General features: G+C 49.7%; 1 protein-coding gene across 1 annotated transcript in view; it reads left to right on the forward strand.

Annotated features, from left to right (window-relative positions):
* Positions 1–18,589, forward strand: part of mmp17a (matrix metallopeptidase 17a) — a 59,925-nt gene extending 41,336 nt beyond the window's left edge. The window contains exons 4-10 of the mRNA XM_035389888.1: positions 3,774–4,060; positions 11,104–11,280; positions 11,575–11,677; positions 12,397–12,479; positions 13,184–13,336; positions 15,632–15,889; positions 16,819–18,589. Coding sequence (XP_035245779.1) covers positions 3,774–4,060; positions 11,104–11,280; positions 11,575–11,677; positions 12,397–12,479; positions 13,184–13,336; positions 15,632–15,889; positions 16,819–17,141 — 1,384 coding nt within the window. The 3' untranslated portion in view covers positions 17,142–18,589. The remainder of the gene's footprint in view (positions 1–3,773; positions 4,061–11,103; positions 11,281–11,574; positions 11,678–12,396; positions 12,480–13,183; positions 13,337–15,631; positions 15,890–16,818) is intronic.
* Positions 18,590–24,014: the final 5,425 nt, after the last annotated feature.

A 24,014-nucleotide genomic window follows, 5' to 3' on the forward strand; every position in this document is an offset into this window, starting at 1 on the left:
ACGGGACCCTCTCTTAGTGCGAGCGGTTTCGGCAGAGATTAGGGGAGCATTATCCGGGACGGGCGCTCACCGGGGGGCAGGGGACCCGCTGGGAGATATAATGCTATTTTTAAAAGAGGAACATTAGCTTTTTGTTTTTTAGCTTTTTTTTTTTTTGTTAAAGGCTTTTTTTCTGTTTCGTAATCCCGCTCGTTCAGCTCTCGGTGTGATTTGGGGATGAGAGAGAGCTGATTGGGGGAACCTCAGCACTCTGAGCTCTGAGATCTGGGTCTCTGTCACTGATTGGTCCAGCCCTGGATCAGACATAATTCAGGCAGAGACCTGTTCTTGTGTGGGGCGTGGCTTGGGGAGGGGGGGTGTGGCTTTGGGGGTGTGGCTTTGGAGTAGGGGAAGATGATAAGTGTGGTTGCAGAATGACTGCTGTCATTGAAAGACATGATATTTAACTCCTCAGAAACTGGCTAAATGTACTGGTGTACACATACTGTATATCATACACGCAAACACATGCTGAAAAAGGCACACATCCATCAAACATATTCTCCAAAGCATAAATCACGCGCACATCATATAGAAACAGTGTCGCACGTGCGCAAATGTGACACACACACATGGCTGCGCGTGCGAACTGTGCTCACACTGGCTCACACACCCGTCCTTGTCACGTCCGTGTCCACTGTCACTACCGACAGTTAATTCCCCATCATGTCTGAACCTGGGGTTGCCAGGGTCTAGAGTCTGTCAAAACCGGACAGCGTGCACTGCTGGAGGCTTAATTGCAGATAGGGTGGGGAGCTTTTTGGGGGGGCGGGGGCGGGTGTGGTGGGGGGTTTCGGGGGATGGGTGCTGGCGGCTCTTGGCACCGCTGGCAGACCGGGTGGTGGGAGAGGGGGGGGTGTTGTCGGGATGGTTGTCGCTATCGCTATGGGAACAGATCGCGGATTGTGTGCAGTTCAGATGTGAATTTATTACAAACAGTCATTTTTTAATGTCGGTTACTCAGACCGAACATTGTATGTGTCAGGATCGCAAACTGGACCTGCGAACATAATTGAAAAAATTGACATTCTGGTCAACATCCGGGCATTTGGCAACTGCGTTTGCACCTCAAGCATAGCCTACCTGTAGTATAGCCACAGCACCGTTTCCAGCAGAAGCATAGCCTACCTGTAGTATAGCCACAGCACCGTTTCCAGCAGAAGCATAGCCTACCTGTAGTATAGCCACAGCACCGTTTCCAGCAGAAGCATAGCCTACCTGTAGTATAGCCACAGCACCGTTTCCAGCAGAAGCAGGCATTTCTTTCAGTCTGTTTCAAGCCTCCCTCAAGATCTTTGGCCCGATCTCTCTCAGGTCGTACAATCCCACGTTCGCCCGCCGGCGGCCATCTTAAACGCTGGTTTCGTTCACGCGGTCGAGCCGCGGGGGGGAAACGCACCTTCGCCGCGGCGACGTGATCGCGCCTCGCGGGGAGCCCGCGCCGACCTTGGCGTGCCGCTCCGGGTTGCCATGGCGCCAGGGCTGAGGTGCGCATGCTGAGCGCGTGCGGGGTCAGAAGGAGCTGGGAAATCGGCGTTCTGGGTCTTCACCGTGGAGGGAAAGGGGACCTGGGCAGCAGAGGAAACGAGCGGACATGTTGAAGGAGGAGGCGGTGAACCCCCCTTCGCCAGTCAATGGGGCTGACATTTCGGACTGAGGAGGCGACGGTACTAGATTCGCGGTCGAGTTCCCGCCTCCGCTTCCGCCCCATGTCGGGTCACAGAGAAAGGGGGACAAAGAGAAGCATCGTGGGTTTTTAAGGTTCGGTTTTATTCAAATCCCAGAATCCTTTGCACTGTTTATTCACTTAGCATGCAGCATTGCCCAGGGGGATGTGCTTACAGTTTCCTTTTACAAAACAGCCTGCTAACTGACGTTTCAACACCTTCACACTCGGAATCTCATACGTTACACTGCCATGGTATTAAAGATTACATTACAGACATTTAGCAGACACTCTTACACAGAGTGACTTAGAGGATTTAAAAATGTGTATCCTTTCAAACAGCTGGATACAGGCTGTGCTGGAGCAATTCAGGTCAAGTAGCTTTCACAAGGACACACTGGCCCCACCAAGGATTCAAACCTGCACCCATATGAGTTACAAGCCCAGTTCTCTACCCATAATACAACACTGCCGCCTGCACAGTCTACAGACAACCAGTCTACAGACGAAGAGTCTGCAGATGAGCAGTCTACAGATGAAGAGTCTGCAGATGAGCAGTCTACAGACGATGAGTCTGCAGATGAGCAGTCTACAGACGATGAGTCTTCAGACGAGCAGTCTACAGACGAGCAGTCTACAGACGAAGAGTTTTTCTCTTTCATTAAATGGGTCATTTTGGGGGATTTTCCTTCAGAAAGACCCAAACTGAAACTATGATTGTGCTGTCAGAATACTGAAACATTAAGAGGACGTGAGAACTTTTATAAAAGCTGACATTTAAGCTTGTTCGTGTTCCAAATTACATTTGTAAGGGGTGTAAGTCATGTGTCAGAATCCAGTTCTTGATTTATAGTGAAGGAAATGAAGCTGATTCAGACTGAGAGAGTGATGGTTTAAATAGAGATCTGTACTTCCTGTGATTCTGTGGTCTGGCTATGTAGCCCGGTTTCAACAGACGTTAGTCATTAAAGGCATACGACGCAGCCTGTGTTTAAAATGGAAGTCGCCTCCTCCATCTTTAACCTTCCACTCACACGGAGTAAGTTACCCCACCTAACGTAGCTAGCTGGATAGATAGATGTAACGTTAGTGCCATGAAATGAGCGACCGTGAGCAACAGTAAGAAGGCAGATTTGATTAATGTCCAGTATGTCAAATGTAATACTGGTTTCAATTTTGTAACTTTAAATTAGATAATTTCAGACCCTCTGGAAAGTCCTTATTGTCACCAGCTTCACACTGCCAGTAAAGTTACTTACAGGTCCGACAGAATACAAGCCAATTCCATGTCGCTTTGTATCCCCTTGGCGAACTTAAGCTGGCACCGCCGAGGAAAAGTGAGGTTAACTCAAGTTCTTGAACGAGCCCAGTCAGTTTGTCTTTTTGCTTTGCTGTATCTGGATCTCTTCGCTAGCTCGCTCTGCAGCCACACCCACCCCTCCCTACACAGAAAACAGCATCACACCCAGAAACACACCGAACTCATTTTTAAAAATACTACTTCTACTAATTATAACTGGCACGAAACCGTGCAGGCCCACGGCGCACCTGTACAAAGTGTCACGAGTAAAACTTGGCTAACTATATAGCTAGCTAGCTATGGCATGTCCTCACCTCTGTAACGTTATTTGTTGTCCTCCGTGTGTCCATACATCTGTATCGGTGGTACGCGCTAAGTAGGTTAACTAAAGTAGGCGAAATGCTGACATGTTAGGGTTAGCTAAAGTAACGTTAGGTGATAAAGCTGTGCTTAAAAATCTCGTGCTGCTCGAAGTGGTGATTTTGGGAGACGCACCTGTGCATGCGTCCCAGGGTCGTCCGTGAGTCAGTGAGTGAGTGACCACAATTTGCCATGCATAGCCCACAGCGGCAGGTCCTGTGCGCTGTGGGAAAAATACAGGTAAAGGTGCACAAATTTGGCAAAAGTGCATAAAGACTGAGATTGCCAGTGCATGGTTATTTTATATTTTCAAGGTAAAATTCCTGCGTAGTATGCCTTTAACTTTGACTCTCGATTAAATCCAAGTGTTAAATTCTCCCCCCGCCCCCCTCCCCGTGTCTCCCCCAGGGTGCGGACCTTCCCAAAGGAGTCGGCGCTCCTCGGACGAGACACGGTGCGGGCGCTGATGTACTACGCGCTGAAGGTGTGGAGCGACATCGCGCCGCTCAACTTCCACGAGGTGGCGGGCAGCGAGGCCGACATCCAGATCGACTTCACCAAGGCCGACCACAACGACGGCTACCCCTTCGACGGGCCGGGGGGCACGGTGGCCCACGCCTTCTTCCCCGGGGAGCGCTTCACCGCCGGCGACACGCACTTCGACGACGACGAGGCCTGGACCTTCAGATCGCCGGGTGAGTGGGGGGGGGGGGCGGAGGCCTGGACCTTCAGATCGCCGGGTGAGTGGGGGGGGCGGAGGCCTGGACCTTCAGATCGCCGGGTGAGTGGGGGGGGCGGAGGCCTGGACCTTCAGATCGCCGGGTGAGTGGGGGGGGCGGAGGCCTGGACCTTCAGATCGCCGGGTGAGTGGGGGGGGCGGAGGCCTGGACCTTCAGAGCGCCGGGTGAGTGGGGGGGGCGGAGGCCTGGACCTTCAGATCGCCGGGTGAGTGGGGGGGGGCGGAGGCCTGGACCTTCAGATCGCCGGGTGAGTGGGGGGGGCGGAGGCCTGGACCTTCAGAGCGCCGGGTGAGTGGGGGGGGCGGAGGCCTGGACCTTCAGATCGCCGGGTGAGTGGGGGGGGGTGGAGGCCTGGACCTTCAGATCGCCGGGTGAGTGGGGGGGGCGGAGGCCTGGACCTTCAGATCACCGGGTGAGTGGGGGGGCGGAGGCCTGGACCTTCAGATCGCCGGGTGAGTGGGGGGGGCGGAGGCCTGGACCTTCAGATCGCCGGGTGAGTAGGGGGGCGGAGGGTTTGGGCGGGGTGTGGGTTTGAGTGGGGGGGTGGAGGGTTTGGGCAGGGGGCGGAGGGTTTGGGTGGGGGGCGGAGGGTTTGGGTGGGGGGCGGAGGGTTTGAGTGGGGAGGCGGAGGGTTTGAGTGGGGGGGTGGAGGGTTTGATCGGGAGTCTGAGGGTTTGAGTTGGGGGGGTGGAGAGTTTGAGTGGGGGGGTGGAGAGTTTGAGTGGGCGGGTGGAGGGTTTGAGTGGGGGGGTGGAGGGCGTCTGTGCATGGGGGTCCAGGTGCATACACGTTTCAGATCTTGTTTCGACAAGGGGGGGAGTGCTGAGAGTCATGATGCATGATGGGAGTGTGCCCCCCCCCCCCCCATTCGCGAGCCCCCCCTCACCTCCTTGCTGAAGCATATGGGCCCAGCCGATGGCTCCCTCCTCTCCAGTTAAGCCTGCATCGCGGTCCACAGGCAGCGATTAGCATCCGCATGCTCACTCTAGAGTTTATTACGCTCTCCGGACCGTCCAGATGGGAGCCATGGCGATGGAGCCTCTAAAATGCAGCCAGACTCACGACTGCACCCTAATCAACAGCCTCCCCTCTCCACCTGTAACCCTCCCCCCCCCCAACCCCTGTCCACCACCCCCCAGCATGACCCCGCTCTCATTTCTCAGGCACCTAATGAAGACATCTTGGCTGGAATCATGCTTTCCTTCCTGGAGCAGCCCCGATTTTCTTTGCCTTAATTTTCAACACTAGGCATGGATCACTAATACATTATTATGGGGAGTTAATTAAACGCTGAGTTATATCTCAGCATCTCGGGCTGGGGCCCATGATTGCGAGACGTTAAAAACACCCCCCGCCCCCTCCTCCCCGAAAGAAAATGATTACATTTGGGATAAATGTGCACGCTGCAGAAAAACTGTTATTATGGTGATGAGGAGATATCCTTCACATCAAAGGGTTTATTTCAGTTTATGATGAAAATCTGTAGCAGAAAAAAACACCTATTAAAGCAGTCTTACTTCCTTCCATAGATGTGCATGAAGGTTGCTTGTAATCCATGTTTGTATTACATGTAAGCACAGTATGAGCGTATTTTGACCCATTAAATGAGTGTTTTAGTAGTGTGTTCCTGACCCATACCAAGTGAACTTATTTCAAAGTTGCAGCATTCTGCTCTACTTTGAACCTTCGAGCTAATAGAGAATTTTTTTTCTGATAAATCGGTAGGTCCACAATAAAATGCTTAAAAATGCTTAAAAGGAAAAGGTACATTTGCTTTAGATCTTCTCTGGAAAATGGACCTAATCGGAACAAAGAAAAACGCCAAAAACCTGAAACGGCGTCCCTTGTGGTCCCCGGAAAGCTATTAGCTGGCCGGGCCGGCTTCTGGCCCCCTGTTTGATTGCCGTTCGGGGGCGGTTTAAAGAGCCTTTATTCTCCCGGCGAGGCTGAAGACCGCTTTGGGAACAGGAATAATGGCCGTGGGACTGGGACTGAGTGCAGGCGGAGGGGCTGCATTAGGGGACGTTTAACACCCCATTACAGCCCGCCTCCTGCTGGCTCGCTGCTGAGACCCGGGCAACGCTCTGGAGGAACGCCGCATCCCCATGGCCATCTGCAGTCCGGCCCCCAAACCCTCAAACCTCCTCAGCCGTCCAGCACCCAAACCCCCAAACCCCCCCAGCCGCCCAGCCCCCAAACCCCCCAAACCCTCAAACCTCCTCAGCCGTCCAGCCCCCAACGCCCCAAACCCCCAAACCTCCTCAGCCATCCAGCCCCCAAACCCCCAAACCCTCAAACCCCCCCAGCTGTCCAGCCCCCAAACCCCCCAAACCCCCAAACCCTCGAACCTCCTCAGCCGTCCAGCTCCCAAACCCCCAAACCCCCCCAGTCGCCCAGCCCCCAAACCCCCCAAACCCCCAAACCCCCCAACCTCCCCAGCCGTCCAGCTCCCAAACCCCCAAACACCCCCAGCCGCCCAGCCCCCAAACCCCCCAAACCCCCCAACCTCCCCAGCCATCCAGCTCCCAAACCCCCAAACCCCCCCAGCCGTCCAGCCCCCAAACCCTCAAACCTCCCCAGCCGTCCAGCCCTCAAACCCCCCAAACCCCCAGACCTCCCCAGCCGTCCAGCTCCCAAACCCCCAAACCCCCCAACGCCTCCCACTTCCCCCACCACCCCGAGCGATCTGTACCAGGCACCAGGGCCTGCATGAGAGGCTTCTGGGAACTTGAGTTTTTATTCAGAAGCTCTTGTAACTTTCATTGTAGTGGCTCAACAGTGTAGACTGACTATCAGAGACTAAGCCAAATGCAGATGTGTGTATTTTGGATGATAACAGGTGATCAGGAAAATGATGCTGATGATGATGATGATGATTGCTTTCTGAAACTCACCTCAGACTTCACCAGTGTGCAGCGCTCACCTGGGCGAGGCACGGCAGCTGTTCTACACCTGCACGCTCGCCAATCAACAAGGCGGAGGGGCGGGGCATTCCTGAGCCAATCAAACTGCAGCATAATTACAGCACCAGATACAGCAGTGGTTCCCAGACTCGGTCCTGGGGGCCCCCTGTGCATGCTGGGTTTCGTTCCAACCACAATCACAATAAACCCCATAATTTTAACAAGCTGCTAATTTTTCTCAATTAGATGCTATTCATGTTCGGAGGTATTGTTTGCCCACCATATTATCACTGAAATGACTTTGCATGCCATGAAGAATAAAAAATCCCATGTCGATATTGTGCTACATTGTGGTTATTGTGCTGAATTGAAAACAATTACATAAAAAGAGGTCACTTTTTTGATGAAATGAAAGACAGAGCTGAATCAATAGGCTCCTAATTCGGTTGTTGAATGCGCGTTTAATTTCTTTCATAGTTGTTTCCTTGAAGGTATTAACACAATGCAGGTTTGACTCATTATCATTTGCTTTGCCTTTGAATTCATTGTCTTCCAGATGGTTAGTTTTAGTGGCCCAGTGTCCACATTTTCACCAATTAGGAGCCTATTGATTCACCTCACTCTTTAATGTGAAGTTTTGCCTCTTTTTATGCATTTGTTTGCAGTACAACACAATAAGCACAATATGAACAAGATAATTTTATTTTTTATGGCATGCATTTCTGACATAATGTGGCTTAAGAAGGTAAATAATCCCTCTAAATGTGAAAGTACCCAATTAACAAAAAATAACAACTTGTTAAAATTCTGGGATTGCGACTCATTGGAATGAGAACCACACACGGGAGGCCCCCAGGACCAAGTTTGGGAACCCCTGAGATACATAGAGCGAATTTTAATCTCTCTCACAGTTTGTGTGTGTGCGTGTGTGTGTGCGTGTGTGTGCATGTGTGTGTGTGTGTGTGTGTGCGCGCGAGTGTGTGCGTGTGTGCGCGCGAGTGTGTGTATGTATGCGTGTGTGTGATACAGAGTCAGAGGGAAGGTAGGAGGTCAGATGAGTGTGTACGCATGAGTGTGTGTGTGTGTGTGTGTGATACAGAGTCAGAGGGAAGGTTGGAGGTCAGATGAGTGTTCTTCCTGTCACCCGAACGCCATGACGATGAGAGAAGGGATTAGCCCCCCACCCCCCACTGTCCAAAAAAACTGTCACATGGATTTCTAATTACACCAGACCTCAGCAAAAATGATGATAAATAACTGATTTTGATGCACATGTACCCCTACCACTCACTACACCCCCCCTCCACAGAGCTCAGCCTGACCGCCGGCCTGGTTTTGGCAGTCGTAGGGAGCGCGTTTGTACCCCCGTTCCTCCCAGTGACAGGGCGGGTTGAAGTCTCTATCTCAAAAGTTTTCCCTTCCGAAAATAGGCCAATCAGGGGCACAGCAGCCGGGCGCCATTTTCCCACCACTGCCGAAAAAGAGTGTCGGAGCGGTCACATGACCCTTTGAACCCAGGAACAAACCAATCAGTGCTCTCGCTTCTCCCAGGATCCCCCAACAACGCAAGCCATTCTGTCCAGTCTGCTTCTTTTTTTTTTTAATGCGTGCATTCTGGGAAATCATCCTGACAGGCATTGGTCGGTCCTCGTTGCCACTTCCTCCGGCTTGCGCAAAATGGCGAAAGTTCGGCGGTTTCACCAGTTCCATCAGCGACAGAATTTACGGGACCGGCAATTTGGGCACGGGAGCCACGGTCTGACCCCTCTGGAAATAGGACCAGAGAGCACAAACACAGAGGACCCAGAATCAGCACCCCCCCAAAAACCTCCCACTGATTAAAAATAACATTGGGCTGTCAATCACCCCAGCCACAGTCACAGCATGGTAATGAACAGCTAACCGAACCGAACCAAACCGAACCGAACCGTGCCTTCTGTTACTCAAATAAGCCGAGGGCTCTGCTCTGAGGGCACGTGTGCGCTGGTTAAAATCAGTTACCGGTTCATATGAGGTACCACCCTGTGATTTACCTGCAACTGAGCACAAGCACGTTTAGCAGTGAGCCACACTGTGTAACCAAGTTACTGTAAGATACGCAACACACTGTTGGTTTATGTGCCTCTGATGCGATTAGCTTGCAGGGCTAGGGAAGTGAAGTAAAAGAAAGGAAAGTAAGTAAAAATGTTTGGCAGACTTTGTGCAAATGCTACTGTTCCTCACGCCAGTCCAAGGTTCCTCTCTGCGGGTCTAGGGTGCGCAACGGCTGTCAGAGTCTCCATGGCGACGCGAGTCTGCGCGCAACGGTCTGTGTAGCCGTCGTTCTGATTAGCACAGACAAGCAGACCTCACAGTGGGACACGTCAGTCAGTCGCGCAAATATCCGTCGCTGGTTAGAGCCTGGCACCTCATTAGGGTAACCGTGACCACCAGTCCTCTGCGGCGGGTTGTCACACCCACGGTGGGTTTGTGTCCACTGCGGTCCCTCTTCTTACTGCTCCAGGAACTACAGGGTAGCGGCTGTTCACGCAACCATGACATTACATAAGATTACATTACATCTCATTACATTACATAAGATTACATTACATTAGATCTCATTACATTACATTACATAAGATTACATTACATCTCATTACATTACATTAGATCTCATTACATTACATTACATAAGATTACATTACATCTCATTACATTACATTACATAAGATTACATTACATCTCATTACATTACATCTCATCTCATTACATTACATAAGATTACATATCATTACATTACATAAGATTACATTACATTACATTACATAAGATTACATTACATCTCATTACATTACATAAGATTACATTACATCACGGGCATTTGGCAGACGCTCTTATCCAGAGCGACTTTTACGGCTTTTTGCATTTTTACAGTCTCCATTTACACAGCTGGACATACTGGAGCAGCTCAGGTTAAGTACCTTGCCCAAGGGTGCAATGGCAGTGTCCTGCAGGCGGCCGGTCGGAGGCGGGAGGGCCCAGTTCAATTCGGGCGATCCAGACGGGAGGAAACGAAGGCCTCGGTGGGTAAACCGTGGGGCGCGGAGCGACGGGGCGCGCCTGGACGCTATCGGCGGCGGGATACGCGGGGGCCACAGGGGCCGCTCGCCCGCCTCATTTGCGTTTTGATTGCTTTCGCTTTCGGCGCGGGGGCCCGGAGAAGCACTTTCGCACCTCGCCGCGCGTTCGCCAACAACGACGACGAACTCGGGAAGAGAGGCTTCAGCCTCCGACAGCCCTCCCCCGGAACTTCCCTCCACTACGCTTCCATTTTGAGAGGAGCCGCGCGAGGTTATTTTTGAGCTGTTATTTGTTTTTGTTAAAGCGGAGTGTTTACTCGTCGGAAATTTCGACGGAGGCAGACGTTGGCGTTTTCGACGGCCTCTGAGTGTTCGTCTGATTGCCGCCGAGCAGACGGAGCGGGGAGACGTGCCGGGGAACAGAGACAGCTCGCAGACACGCGGGAGAGAAATTAAACTTTTTTTTTTACTTTTTACATTTTATTAGCTTTTCTATCTTGTCGGAGAAGACGGGTCCTGCGGGGGTGTGAGCGCTCCCAGAAATATCGAATAAATCTAATATATCTAATTAGAAAATCTATTAAATAAATGAATTAATAAATTTATTGAATCCCGACGCCTTCAGCGCCAACTGCAGCCTGGGGACACATGAGCTGATTGGCGATTGGCTCTGAAATTGCCCTGTAGGGATGGCGTTCAGGCTGGCGTGCTTCACCTCTTCAGCGGGTACTCCGGTCAGTCTGTGCGCAGCGCCTGTGCGTGACGCGTGGCCCCTCCTCCCCGCCCCCGTCCCCCGGCCAATCCGCCGGTCGCTCTTGCGTAGTGAGCTGTGCAGCGAAGCGACGGCTGAGTGAAGGCATTTCAGGGCTGAACGGGCGGGTGGACGTCCTCCTGAACCGACGGTGGGTTCTGCAAGCGATAGGCTTCGGTTACACCAGCACACTAGATAAACAGCAAGCGGTAAACAGAGAGCTGTTGACAGAAACCTGTTGGGAATAGTGTTAATGAAGGAGCGCTCTCTTCTCCCCTGGTCCAGATGCCCACGGTATGGACCTGTTTGCGGTGGCGGTGCACGAGTTCGGCCACGCCATCGGCCTGGCGCACACCTCCGCCATCGAGTCCGTCATGCGGCCCTACTACCAGGGCCCCGTGGGAGACCCCCTGAGATACAACCTGCCTTACGAGGACAAAGTCCGAGTCTGGCAGCTCTACGGTACGGCGTGTGTGTGTGTGTGTGTTTCTGTGTGTGTGAGTGCGTGTATGTGTTTGTGTGTGTGAGTGTGTTTCTGTTTGTGTGTGCATGTGCGTGTGTGTGCATGTGTTTCTGTTTGTGTTTGTGTGTGTGAGGGGGTGTGTGTGTGTGTGTGCATGTGCGTGTGTTTCTGTGTGTGTGTGTGGGTGTATACGTGTGTGTGTACGCGCGTGTATATGCGCGTGCGTGCATGCGTACGTGTGTGTGTGTACGTGAGTGTGTGTTTGTGAAACTTGTCCCCTTGTGTCCCTGCAGGGGTGCGAGATTCGGTGTCCCACACCCTTCGCCCTGATGACAGCTCCCAAACCGCTGCACCCCCGGTCCTGCTGGACCTCCCCGGAAACAGATCCACTGTCCCGTGAGAACGCCCCCCTTCTCTCGCCTTCAGCGCACGTCTGCGGTCAGAAGCAGGCCCCACAGTCACCTCCGCTCTCCCTGCGCACTCGACCTGTCACGCTAATGGCTTTAAGACGCCCAACATGGCCGCCGCACTCGCTCTGAATTAGGCTGGCTCACAGTTTGCATGTTCTGACTGCATCACACCCACCACCTCAAACTCTCTCCCTTTTCTCTATTTTCTCTTTATTTTACCTCCTGGTGTTTACACTGATATTTTGTTCCTACACACAGACACTCTCTCTCTCTCTCTCAGTAAGTTCCCACACACTGAACTAGCGGTAGTTCTGTCTATTGTTTTGTTTCTTTTATTAAGGGAGAAGCAGACAGTTACTGGATTTTTCTTCATTTTATTTCAGAGGGAAGCAGGATATATTGATGAATAAAACTCCCTCTCTTTCATCTCATATTTCTCTTTCTCTTTCTCTCGTTCTCTCTGTCTCTCTCCTTCTCCCTTTCTCTCATGATCAGTGATCAAGCATGACTGAATCAGGTTATTATTATATTAATAATATAACAGCAATATATTTGGCTGCTCGATGGGCTGGCTTGCCTTCTATTCCCATAATAAAGTAATATCTCTTTCGCTGACACTCTCTTTCTCACACTCTCTCTCTCTCCCTCCTCTCTCTCTCTCTCTCTCCCTCCCTCTCTCTCTCTCTCTCTCTCTCTCTCTCTCAGGCCAGCTCGGGATGTTCCTGACAGATGCAACAGTCACTTTGATGCTGTGGCGCAAATTCGTGGCGAGGCCTTCTTTTTCAAAGGTACGGACGGAGGCGGAGGGGGAAGGGGAGGGGGGCGTGCGGGGGGGCAGGGGGTGCGTGGGAGGGGGGTGCGCGGGAAGAGGCAATTGATGTTAAAAGCAGTGGTGCGCCCAATTCAGACCTCACACTCCAACTGTTCTCCCTTAAAATCAATCAAAGTGCCTGCATTTCAACTTGGGGGTTTCTGAGGTAAAATATTTTTCTGAGGCATTGTGGGTAGGTTTCTGTATTATTTCATTCATTTGTCACATGACCCTGTAAGACTTAATAGCACTTCATTTTAGCCTTTATTCTTGTTACTGTGCAATGATCCACACATCGATTTTCAGGTAAATTCAAGTGACTGCGGTTTACTGCATGTCTCTATGCCCACAAACACACAAACCAACACACACATGCACACACACACACGCACACACACGCGCACACACACACACACACACACACGCACACACACGCGCACACACACACACACATACATGCACACATACATACACACACGCGTGCGCGTGCGCGCACACGCACACACATACACACACACACACACACACATACACACACACATGCACACACATGCACACGCGCACACACATGCACGCACGCACACACGCACACGCACACGCGCACGCACACACACACACACACACACACACGCGCACACACACACACACACACAGCAGAATATGACCCGGTGCTCCTCCTAGGGAAGTACTTCTGGCGCCTGACCCGCGAGAAGAACCTGGTGTCGCTGCGCCCGGCGCAGATCCTGCGCTTCTGGAGGGGCCTGCCCGCCAACCTGGACAGCATGGACGCCGTGTACGAGAGGCCCGGAGACCACAAGATCGTCTTCTTCAAAGGTACGGGTCTCGGGTCGTACCATTGGGCCCAGACGGGGGAGATTTAAATGACCTGCTGGGTCACACTATTCAGCCTAGTGCACAGTTTTACAACAAGGGGGTTACAATTGGATTATAAGTGGGAGTTGTAAGTACACTACCAGTCTGTCCCACTGATTCCACAACCTCTATTGCGAGTAGAAGCTGCCATTCTCATTAGTCTGTGGTGTGGCAGTCTCGTTTTGTTTCTAGCTCCGTCCTCAAGGTCACTGAAGTGTAGCTAAGCTGAGGCAACTGGATGTTTTACATTCAATATTGAATGTAAATGTTGGGCGGCACAGTGGTGCAGTGGGTAGCATTGGCGCCTCACAGCAAGAAGGTTGTGTGTTCGAATCTCGGTTTAGGGCCTTTCTGTGTGGAGTTTGCATGTTCTCCCCGTGTCTGCGTGGGTTTCCTCCCACAGTCCACAGATAGGCTAATTGGAGACTCTAAATTGCCCATAGGTATGAGTGGGTGAGTGAATGGTGTGTGTGCCCCGCAATAGATTGGTGCCCTGTCCAAGGTGTAATCCTGCTTCTCGCCCAATACAAGCTGGGATAGGCTCCAGCACCCCCCGTGACCCTGCTCAGGATAAGTGGGTATAGATAACGGATGGATGGATGTAAATGTTGGGTTAAATGTACATAAATGTTGAGTTAAATGTAGATGTGGAATTAATTGTCCATACATTTTTAGCTAAATATTAATGTTCTATTAAGTGTTCATAAATGTTGGGTTAAATGTAAATGTTCAGTTAAGTGTACATAAATGTTGGGTTAAATGAAAATGCTGAGTTCAGTGTAAATATTGAGTTAAATTTGCTAGCCCCTGCAGCAAAGATCCCTACAAACATGCACAGATACTGGCTCCTCCATCTGACAGGAGTGAAAAACAGCCATTCGGTGTGTAAGAGAGGCTGTGCATCCAGTCCACACGTTGATGACTAATTCTCACTGATTAGAGGCCATAACTCATAACCCAATGCAAAGATTGTCTGCCTCCTCTAATGTTTATAAATCAGGAGGATGATCTCTATTTACTCCAAGCTGTCTGCGAAGTTAATTTATTTGGTCATCAGTTCTGTTAAGTGAAGAAAGAAAATCTTGGTATAAATGGACATCAAGATGAATGTTGGGCCATGAGGGAATGATCTTAGTAGTGAGTGAATAATATTGGCGGTCATCAGGCAGCTAGTAGAGCTGAGTGGTTTAGGAGTGAGACCTGTTACCGCATACATTCCTTGGTCAAACATTCATGTTTCACTTATGTGATGGGCTAGGTTGTGTTATGGGCTAACTTTAGATTATGGGATAATTTAGGTTATATGCTAACTTATGTTATGGGCAAACTTAGGTTATAGGCTAACGTATGTTGTGGGCTAACTTGGGTTATGGGCTATATTAGTTTATTAGTTAACTTATGTTATGGGCTAATTTATGTTATGGGCTAACCAGTCAATAACATGGGCTATGGAGACAGGAGTATCACATACAATTGCACCTCGTCTGTCTCCGAGTCACAGAGGGGAAAAGGGCAAATGTTAAACAGAAATGAGTCACACTTTCCCTTAGTGTAAAACTGCTAACACTTTCAAAATAATGAGAACCGTTAAATATCCTCAAGAGAAACAAAAGTGGAAAGTGCCGTGGGTTCTGCTTTTTCAACGTGTGACCCTCTGCTGGGGGGAGGGGGGGTCGTAGGGTAAAGGCACCGCACTGTGGTGTGTGGATGAGCCCCACAGTCTCGAGTCCAATCCGGACCACGCCTAGGGTTGCCAGATTTAGAATTTGTCAAAACCGGACAACATGGTAGAATCGTGACCGCGAACGATGTTGGGACCTGTTGGGCCGGAGGAGGGAGGATCCCCTCTCAGAACCGACGTCAGACCGGGTGGCCGTTCTGTCGGACCGGGGAGTCACTGACACGCTGACTCATTACAAACTACCGGTAAACTCCTTCCATCAGTTACTCAAACCAGACATTGCACGGTCTGATCAAGACCACAAATTGGACCTGTACAAATAATTAGGAAAAACGGACATTTAGATTGAAAACACCCACCACCGTTGATATTGACAGTGGGTGAGGTGAGTTCCAACTCATCACTGTAAATCACTTTGAGCTTTCGAAAAAGTGCTATATAAATGCGATGGTTTATGATTCATTCATAAATTCATTCGTTCATTCATTCATTCATTCAAAACCCGACAGGGTGAAGTATACGCAGCGGAAGCGTGACGCGCAGGTTTGGACAGACGCTGTTTTTCCCGCCCGCAGGACAAAAGTACTGGGTGTTCAAGGACAACAACGTGGAGGAGGGCTACCCCCGGCCAATCAGCGACTTCGGCCTGCCCCTGGAGGGCGTGGACGCCGCCTTCGTCTGGCTGCACAACGACAAGACCTACTTCTTCAAGGGCAGCCGCTACTGGCGCTACGACGACCACCTGCGGCGCATGGACCAGGGGTACCCCAAAGACAGCACGCTGTGGAAGGGGGTTCCGCCCCAGCTGGACGACGCCATGCGGTGGTCGGACAGTGAGTGGGCGGCCCGTTACAGTCTTTATACTCATTTTTATAGCTGCTCCGCGCTGGAAATACCACTTCATCATGAAGCACTGTTACTGCGGTGTATTTGCTGTGATAGATCCCTTATTGCATTTCAGTTGCATCCATTCTACTGCTACTTTACCCCTGGCCAGCCAGGGGAGGAGGGGCTCCCCCTCTATAGCCGAGTTCCTCCCAAGATTTCGTCCCAACTGGGAGTTTTTTCTCGCCACTGTTTGAGTGTTTTTCTGCCCAATGGGAGTTTTTTTTTTAACCTCATGTGCTATTCAGGGGGTCAGGTCGTGTGTAGAAGATGGGGTTTGTAGGGTGAACCTCGCTGGTACCCTAATTTCCGTTGCCATAGTAATGGGAATATTTCTCAGACAGTCGGGGAAGCAGGGCTGCCTTGTTTCTCGCCACTGGAAAGCCGCCATTCTTATCCAGAGTGACTTACATCGTATCCAATTATACAGCTGGATATATACTGGAGCAATGCAGGTTAAGTACCTGGCTCAAGGGTATACATTACAGCATATATACATTACAACATTATGACATATATAAAACGATACAGCTTATATTCATTACAGCATTACAGTATATATACATTACAACGTTATGACATAAAATGTTACAGTATATATACATCACAGCATATATACATTACAACGTTATGACATATATAAAATGTTACAGCATATATACATTACAGCATTACAGCATATATACATTACAACGTTATGACATATATAAAACATTACAGCATATATACATTACAGCATTACAGCATATATACATTACAACGTTTTGACATATATAAAACATTACAGCATATATACATTACAGCATTACAGCATATATACATTACAACGTTATGACATATATAAAACATTACAGCATATATTCTCTCTCCCTCCCAGGTGCCACTTACTTCTTCAAGGGGAAGGAGTACTGGCGGGTGGAGGGGAGCGACATGGAGGTGCAGGCGGGGTACCCTCAGCCAATCGGGCGGGACTGGCTGGTCTGCGCGGAGATGCAGTCGGACTCTCCCGCCACGGAGGCCAACGGCACGGACACGCGGAGGCGCGGCCTTCGCCACGGCGACCACGCCGAGAGCGGCTACGAGGTGTGCTCCTGCACCTCGGACTCCGCCGCGCCCCTCTGCCCCCCGCTCGCCCTCGCGCCGCTCTGGCGACTCGCCCCCCTCTGGACGGTCTTACTCACCCTGGCAGCGGCGCTCTGATTGGAGCAGCAGCGGGGAGGGAGGGGCCACGGACTCACAGACTGGCAGCCAGCAGGTCCAATCAGAGGGCCTGGCAGGGGGCTCGTCCGGAATCCTCGTCCAGCTAACTGTTCTTCTTTCTTTCGTTTGTTTATAGTTTCATTGATTGCAGCAGACTGCTATTTGTTAATGTATCTGCTTTTTGTACAGCGAGCATAAACTCAAGTTTATTATTATGATTATTATTATTGGTATTTCTGTGTTACTGTTATACGGACTATTATTATTATTATTATTATTATTATTATTAGTGTTGTTATTATTATTATTATTATTATTATTATTATTATTATTATTATTACATTTTGTTGTACTTCGACAGATATTTGTAATTTCACCTAATGCAAAAAATATATATACTCAGAATATATCACTTGTATTTCAGCATTGAAGGAAATTTTGTTGTGTTATAATAATAATAATAATAATAATAATGCAGTAATGGCAATTTTGATTACAAGGTTTTAGTGCAGTCACAGCAGAGATCATAGGCTGGAGATTGTTGTGTATGCAACCTTCTTGTGACCTTGCTTTGTCTTTCATGTTGTCTTAATTCTGTTATCAGCAAAAGTGCTTTAAGAGACCCTGTTACAGATAGATCTCTATATTTTGATTAATAGTGTCTGAGCCTTGGGTGCACCTGCCTGGATGAAGGCGCATTCTCTGCATCCCACTGTCATCCTCCCCACCCTGGGTTTGATTAGTCGGGGCTGGGACTGGTTTTCCACTCTGTTCCCCTCTGATGGATGAGTGAGGCTTCACGAAACCCCACGAGGGGTGGAGCTAGCAAGTCCTGTCAATCACTGTCTCATATCAACCAATCAGAATGCACTGCTCACCACAGAACCTTATTCTGATTGGCTTAAACCAGTGAGACACTGGTAATCCATAGTGGCATCATGGGGTTCATCACCACTCTCCCAACACAAACTCATTGCATTCATGTTTGTTTTGGTTAGAATTCTGAATAATCGTGAAATCGTTTTTTGTTGTTCTTCTTTCGCTTCTCTTGATCACAGCGGCAGCAATTGACATTTCATAATATTCCTCCAATCAACAACATGACAGCATCCGCCAATTTGCTCCGTAATTTTGTGTGATAGATTGAGAGAAACATGCCCTTTATTCCAGCTTGGTACTGGGCTGATTGCCATTGAATTGATTGTACCCATTAATCCAAGACAGTTCTGATAGCTGCACTGGTTTCATAAAACTCAAAGAGACGGATGCAGGAGAATTGGTCAATAGCAAAAAAAAAAAAAAAACACGCAGCCTTTGCTGACATTGTTACTCAGACTTCTTATTCATAATTACACGAAAATGTAGCTTGGCTGCAGAAATGTGGTTGAAACACCCTTGTTTTCTTACTCCTGAGATATTTTTGTACAAAAATAAAGCAGAACAAAGTGTGTGGTGAGCGGCTTGATGCTGTGTTAGTCATAGAACCTGGTTGTCGCGGTAACAGGGTTGTTCTTTTCTTAAAAAAAACCTTTTCTATCACCAGTTCACCAGTTGTACTATGCACCCTACCCCCCACTTCTTGAGAGGGGGTACCCCGTGGACCCCTGGCAGCCACGCCCAGACCCCAGCTGTGTAGCTGGTGCCCAATCATATTGTGTAGCTAGTGCAGGTAAACTGAATGTGCCCAATTAGGTTACATAGCTGGTTCTGGTAAACTGCATGTGCCCAATCAGAGAGAGAGAGAGAGGAGGTGCTTTGAGCAGCACTGTCAGACAGAATTGGCTACAGGTGTTCTGTTATTCACTTCCTGCGGAAGGCAAATGATTCCTGAACAGCCACAACCAAGATACACGCGTCATTGGGACCCCACGATACACACGTCATTGAGACCCCACGATACACGCGTCATTGGGACCGATACACGGGTCATTGGGACCCCACGATACACGGGTCATTGACACCCCACGATACACGCATCATTGGGACCGATACACGGGTCATTGGGACCCCACGATACACACGTCATTGGGACCCCACGATACACGCGTCATTGGGACCCCACGATACACACGTCATTGGGACCCCACGGTACACGCGTCATTGGGACCCCACGGTACACGGGTCATTGGGACCCCACGGTACACGCGTCATTGGGACCCCACGATACACGGGTAATTGGGACCCCACGATACACATGACATTGAGTCCCCGTGTATTTTTCACATTTCCTGTTGGATCCCCAGCAAGCCTTCAAGGTCACAGATTTATCATCTCAAAGAGCCGAAAGGGGTACTGATCAGCAGCAGAGCTGAAACGAAGTCTGCTGAATCACCAATGCTAAGTGCTAACAGGCTCTCTTGTCATGCAAATAAACCATGTTTCATTTGAATATGAAGGAGGGAGAGAGAGGGAAGGAGGGTGGGAGAGAGGGAGGAGAGAGAGGGAAAGGGATGGAGGGAGGAGAGAGAAGAAGAGGGAAGGAGGAGAGAGAAAGAGAGGGAGGAGAGGCAGAGAGAGGGAGGGCGGAGAGACAGAGAGAGGGAGGGAGGGAGAGAGAGCAAGGGAAGGAGGGAGGGAGAAGAGAGAGGGAGGAGAGAGAGAAAGAGATCCAGGATGTGCTGCACAGGCTCCTGGGCAGGTGGTCTTGCCAGGGTTCCTCTGGGTGGTTTAGGGAAGATGAATCCTTCATCTACTAGAACCTCACACTATTCAACTCTGTGTGCGCATGTGTATGTGTGAGTGTGTGTGTGTCTGTGTGTGTGAGTGTGTGTGTGGGGGTAAGTGTGTGTGTGAGGGTGTGTGAGAGAGGATGTGTATGTGTGAGTGTGTGTGTGGGGGTAAGTGTGTGTGTGAGGGTGTGTGAGATAGGGTGTGTGTGGGGGTAAGTGTGTGTTTGAGGGTGTATGTGTGTGTGAGGATGTGTGTGTGTGAGAGAGGGTGTGTGTGTGGGTGTGTGAGGGTGTGTGTGAAGGTGTGGGTGTGAGGATGTGTGTGTGTGTGAGGGTGTGTGTGTTTGTGAGTGTGTGTGGGGGTGTGAGGATGTGTGTGTGTGAGGGTGTGTGTGTGTGTGTGGGGGTGTGAGGATGTGTGTGAGGGTGTGCGTGTGAGGGTGTGTGTGTATGAGTATGTGAGTGTGTGTGTGTGTGAGGGTGTGTGTGTGTATGAGTATGTGAGTGTGTGTGTGTGTGAGGGTGTGTGTATGAGTATGTGAGTGTGTGTGTGTGTGTGAGGGTGTGTGTGGGGGTGTGTGTGTGTGTGTGTGAGTGTGTGTATGAGTATGTGTGTGTGTGTGTGTGTGAGGGTGTGTGTGTGTATGAGTATGTGAGTGTGTGTGTGTGTGAGGGTGTGTGTATGAGTATGTGTGTGTGTGTGTGAGGGTGTGTGTGTGTATGAGTATGTGAGTGTGTGTGTGTGTGAGGGTGTGTGTATGAGTATGTGAGTGTGTGTGTGTGTGTGAGGGTGTGTGTGGGGGTGTGTGTGTGTGTGTGTGAGTGTGTGTATGAGTATGTGTGTGTGTGTGTGTGTGAGGGTGTGTGTGTGTATGAGTATGTGAGTGTGTGTGTGTGTGAGGGTGTGTGTATGAGTATGTGTGTGTGTGTGTGAGGGTGTGTGTGCGTGCGTGCGAGCTTGTGTTTGTGACCGCAGTGTTGTGGGCTGCATTGCCTGCTCTGCTCTGCTCTGTAAGTTAGGGTCGAGCTTTTGGGACCAACGAGTTTGAGACAGATGGATAGCTGAGGGGCCCGCGGTCGGGGGGAAGGGGGGGGGGGGGGGGGCGTCGTCGGGGGTTGCTCGACAGATCCGAGATGCGTGAGAGGTTTTCGGATCAGCCGAAACGCTTATCCTGGAGGGAGAGGTACAAAGGAGCGGTTTGAAGTCTTTCATCATGGAGTCCACAGTGCTGTCCCCCTCCACGCCACACGCCGTCAGAGAATGCTAAGCAGCTCCATCGGCGTGGTAACGGCCGGGGTGGGGGATGCTCGGAGCTCTCCAGCTGATACTCATCTGCTCCAAGTTTGCCACGCCCACCTTAACCCTACCTTTCCCAATCCACCCCCGCGTACTACTGGTGGTAATGGGGAAGTGGAAGAGAGACTTCATGAACCCAATCAAGAAGTGCTGTGAGTCACTGTTAATGCCCAGTGGTAGCTCCTCCAATTTCTGGAAGAGCTGTGATTGGTTAAAATCTGTAAGTCACTGATAATGCACAATAGTAACTCCGCCCAGTCGTGTGGAAGTGCTATGATTGGTTACACAGGTTGCTCAGATGCAGCAATTGTGTGACCGAGCCATTGTGCATGTATTTATTAGTGTGTGCTTCTGTGTGTGTGTGTCTGTGTGCGCATACATGTGAGTGTGTATGTGCATGTGTGTCTGTATGTGTTTTGGCATGTGCGTGAGCAGGAGTGTGAGCTGTTTTAGAGAATCTCTGGCCATCTGCTGCTGGGAAAACCATGTTTCCCTCATGGCTTGAGCCTGTGCCTGTATGTATTACCAACCATCCTGACAGGAGCAGAACACAGCATCTCTCAGAACTCTACTCACCCCCCACCCCCCCCACCCCCCCGCCCTCCCCTCACACGCACACACACGCACACACAGAGTCACACACACACATGCACACACACACACACACATACAGTCACACACGACTGCACATCCACATTGTGATTAATGCAGTAATGCAAATGACCTACAGTATAACTTTATTAAAGCATGCTTACAGGGACTCCTGGATGGCTATTACAGGTAAAGGTACCCACCAGGAAGAGAGGGTTCCAGGCAGGTAAAAGTCCCCACCAGGGAGAGACGGTTTCGATGGAAGGGTCCTTCCACGGCTCATCTTCCACCAGCCTCCTGTGGGAGATGCAACCCCTGTGGCCCACCTCCGGGCTGCTGGGGCGCTAGGTGCACAGCTCTGCCCTAAAAACTGAGCTAGCAGGCTGCAGAGGAGAGAGAGACCAGCACCTGGCAAGGTTCTGCTTCTGCGCAGTGTGTGTGCAGAGGGGAGAGAGACCAGCACCTGGCAGGGTCTGCTTCAGCACAGAGTGTGTGCAGAGAGAAGAGAGACCAGCACCTGGCAGGGTCTGCGATTCATCATTTGGAGCACGAGAAAGTTAAAAAAACGCTTTCAGTAACACCGGCCAATCGCGTGGCTACGGGGAAAGGTGTACAACTGCTTTGACCCACGGAGCGTTCGTCACCGGAGTACTGGGAGGTGATGCGGGCTTCAGTCCAGCTGAGCGCCGACTGATTGATTGTGAAATGACGCGAATGCCCTCGGTGCGGGCAAAGCTAAACACAGGCATGTTCTTCTGGGCACCGCAAGGGCCCCTCGACCCCCCGTCAGACTGCAGTGTGAAAGCGCCGGAGGTGAACAAAAGGTAGAACAGCGGGAGGCGGAGAGAAAAACATGCGTACACCTGTGTACTGAACATCGCCCGAGGCTCTGCACTGTCAAAGCCCAGGTTGCATTCTGCGACTGCGACTGCGCATCGTCACGGAGACGGTCACTATGGGAATTAAACTTTTAACCCTGAAAGGGTGTCCAATCTTAGCTGGAAAAGGCTGGTGTGGGTGCAGGTTTTTGTTTTAGCCCAACACTAGGACACCTGATTCTGCTTATCAAAGTCTTGATTGAAAGCCATGATTCGCTTAATCAGGTGTTTTAGTGCTAGGCTAAAACAAAAACCTGCACCCACATGGGCCCTTTTCAGATTAGACTGGACACCCCTGGTTTAACAAAAATAGTAATAACAATAGCTTAATTTGTATAGCACCTTTCATACATAATGCAGCTCAAAGTGATTTACAGGAATAATAAGAGTAAAGGAAGACAGAGAATAGTCAATGATCATAGTCGGTTACACCAGTTAAAAACATAAAACAAGATTAAGAAAGGGAATAAAATAGAATATTCATAAAATATTGAAATGAAAAAAATATTGAATAATTAAATATTAAAATGAAAAGCAATTAACTGTTTAACTGAAAATATAAAATGTGAATTAACAATAAAAACACAGAGCAAAAAGGGATCAATTAAAAGCCTAATTAAAAAGGAATGTTTTGAGCTGCTTTTGACAATTATTGCCAACTGAGTCTGCTGTTCTAATGGTTTGTGGGAGAGTGTTCCAGAGTATTGGTGCACAGTAATAGAAAGGACCCAGGCCACTTTTTTGGGTTTAACCACAGGTACGTTGACTAAGCCTGTTGTGGACAATCTGAGTGCTCAAGCTGGCACATAAAATAACAAGTAATCTTGGATAAAATAAGGTGCTAAACCATTAATAGCTTTATGGACAAGTAACAAGACTTTTAAATCAATTCAATAAGAAACAGGGTACCAATGTAAAGCAGCAAGGACAGCTGTAATATGTTCTCTTACACCCGTAGGTTTATGTTAAAATTCTAGTTCTCCAATAGAGTTCTTGGGCAGGCCAGTAAAAGGGGCATTATAATAGCCCAAATGGCTAGAAATAAAAGCAGGTTTCAATTTTCAGCATCTTACTGAGTTATAAAAGGTCTTTGGTTGTTTCTTAGGTGAAAAATTGCAGTCGAGGTCACCTTGTCTACGTGTGATTTATTTCAGCGTCTGAAATAACTCCTAGGTTTCTGACTTCAAAGGTTCCTGACTTTATCTGAAGTTACGTGATTAGTTTGCATCCTACAGTCTATGGTTTGCATACACTGTTAGGTTTGGTAGATAATTTATAGACAGACTCTTACGGAATGATCTCAATCTGCTAAACCATATTTCTCTCCAAATATTCTTCACACAATTCATAGGTACAGTTGTGGTGGGGGGATTAAAATCAACATTATTAAAGCAGACTAGACTAGAACTGAAACCTGCTGAGCTATACTTTGCTTTAA

Source organism: Anguilla anguilla, chromosome 14 (genome assembly GCF_013347855.1).
Source record: "Anguilla anguilla isolate fAngAng1 chromosome 14, fAngAng1.pri, whole genome shotgun sequence".
Taxonomy (NCBI): domain Eukaryota; kingdom Metazoa; phylum Chordata; class Actinopteri; order Anguilliformes; family Anguillidae; genus Anguilla; species Anguilla anguilla.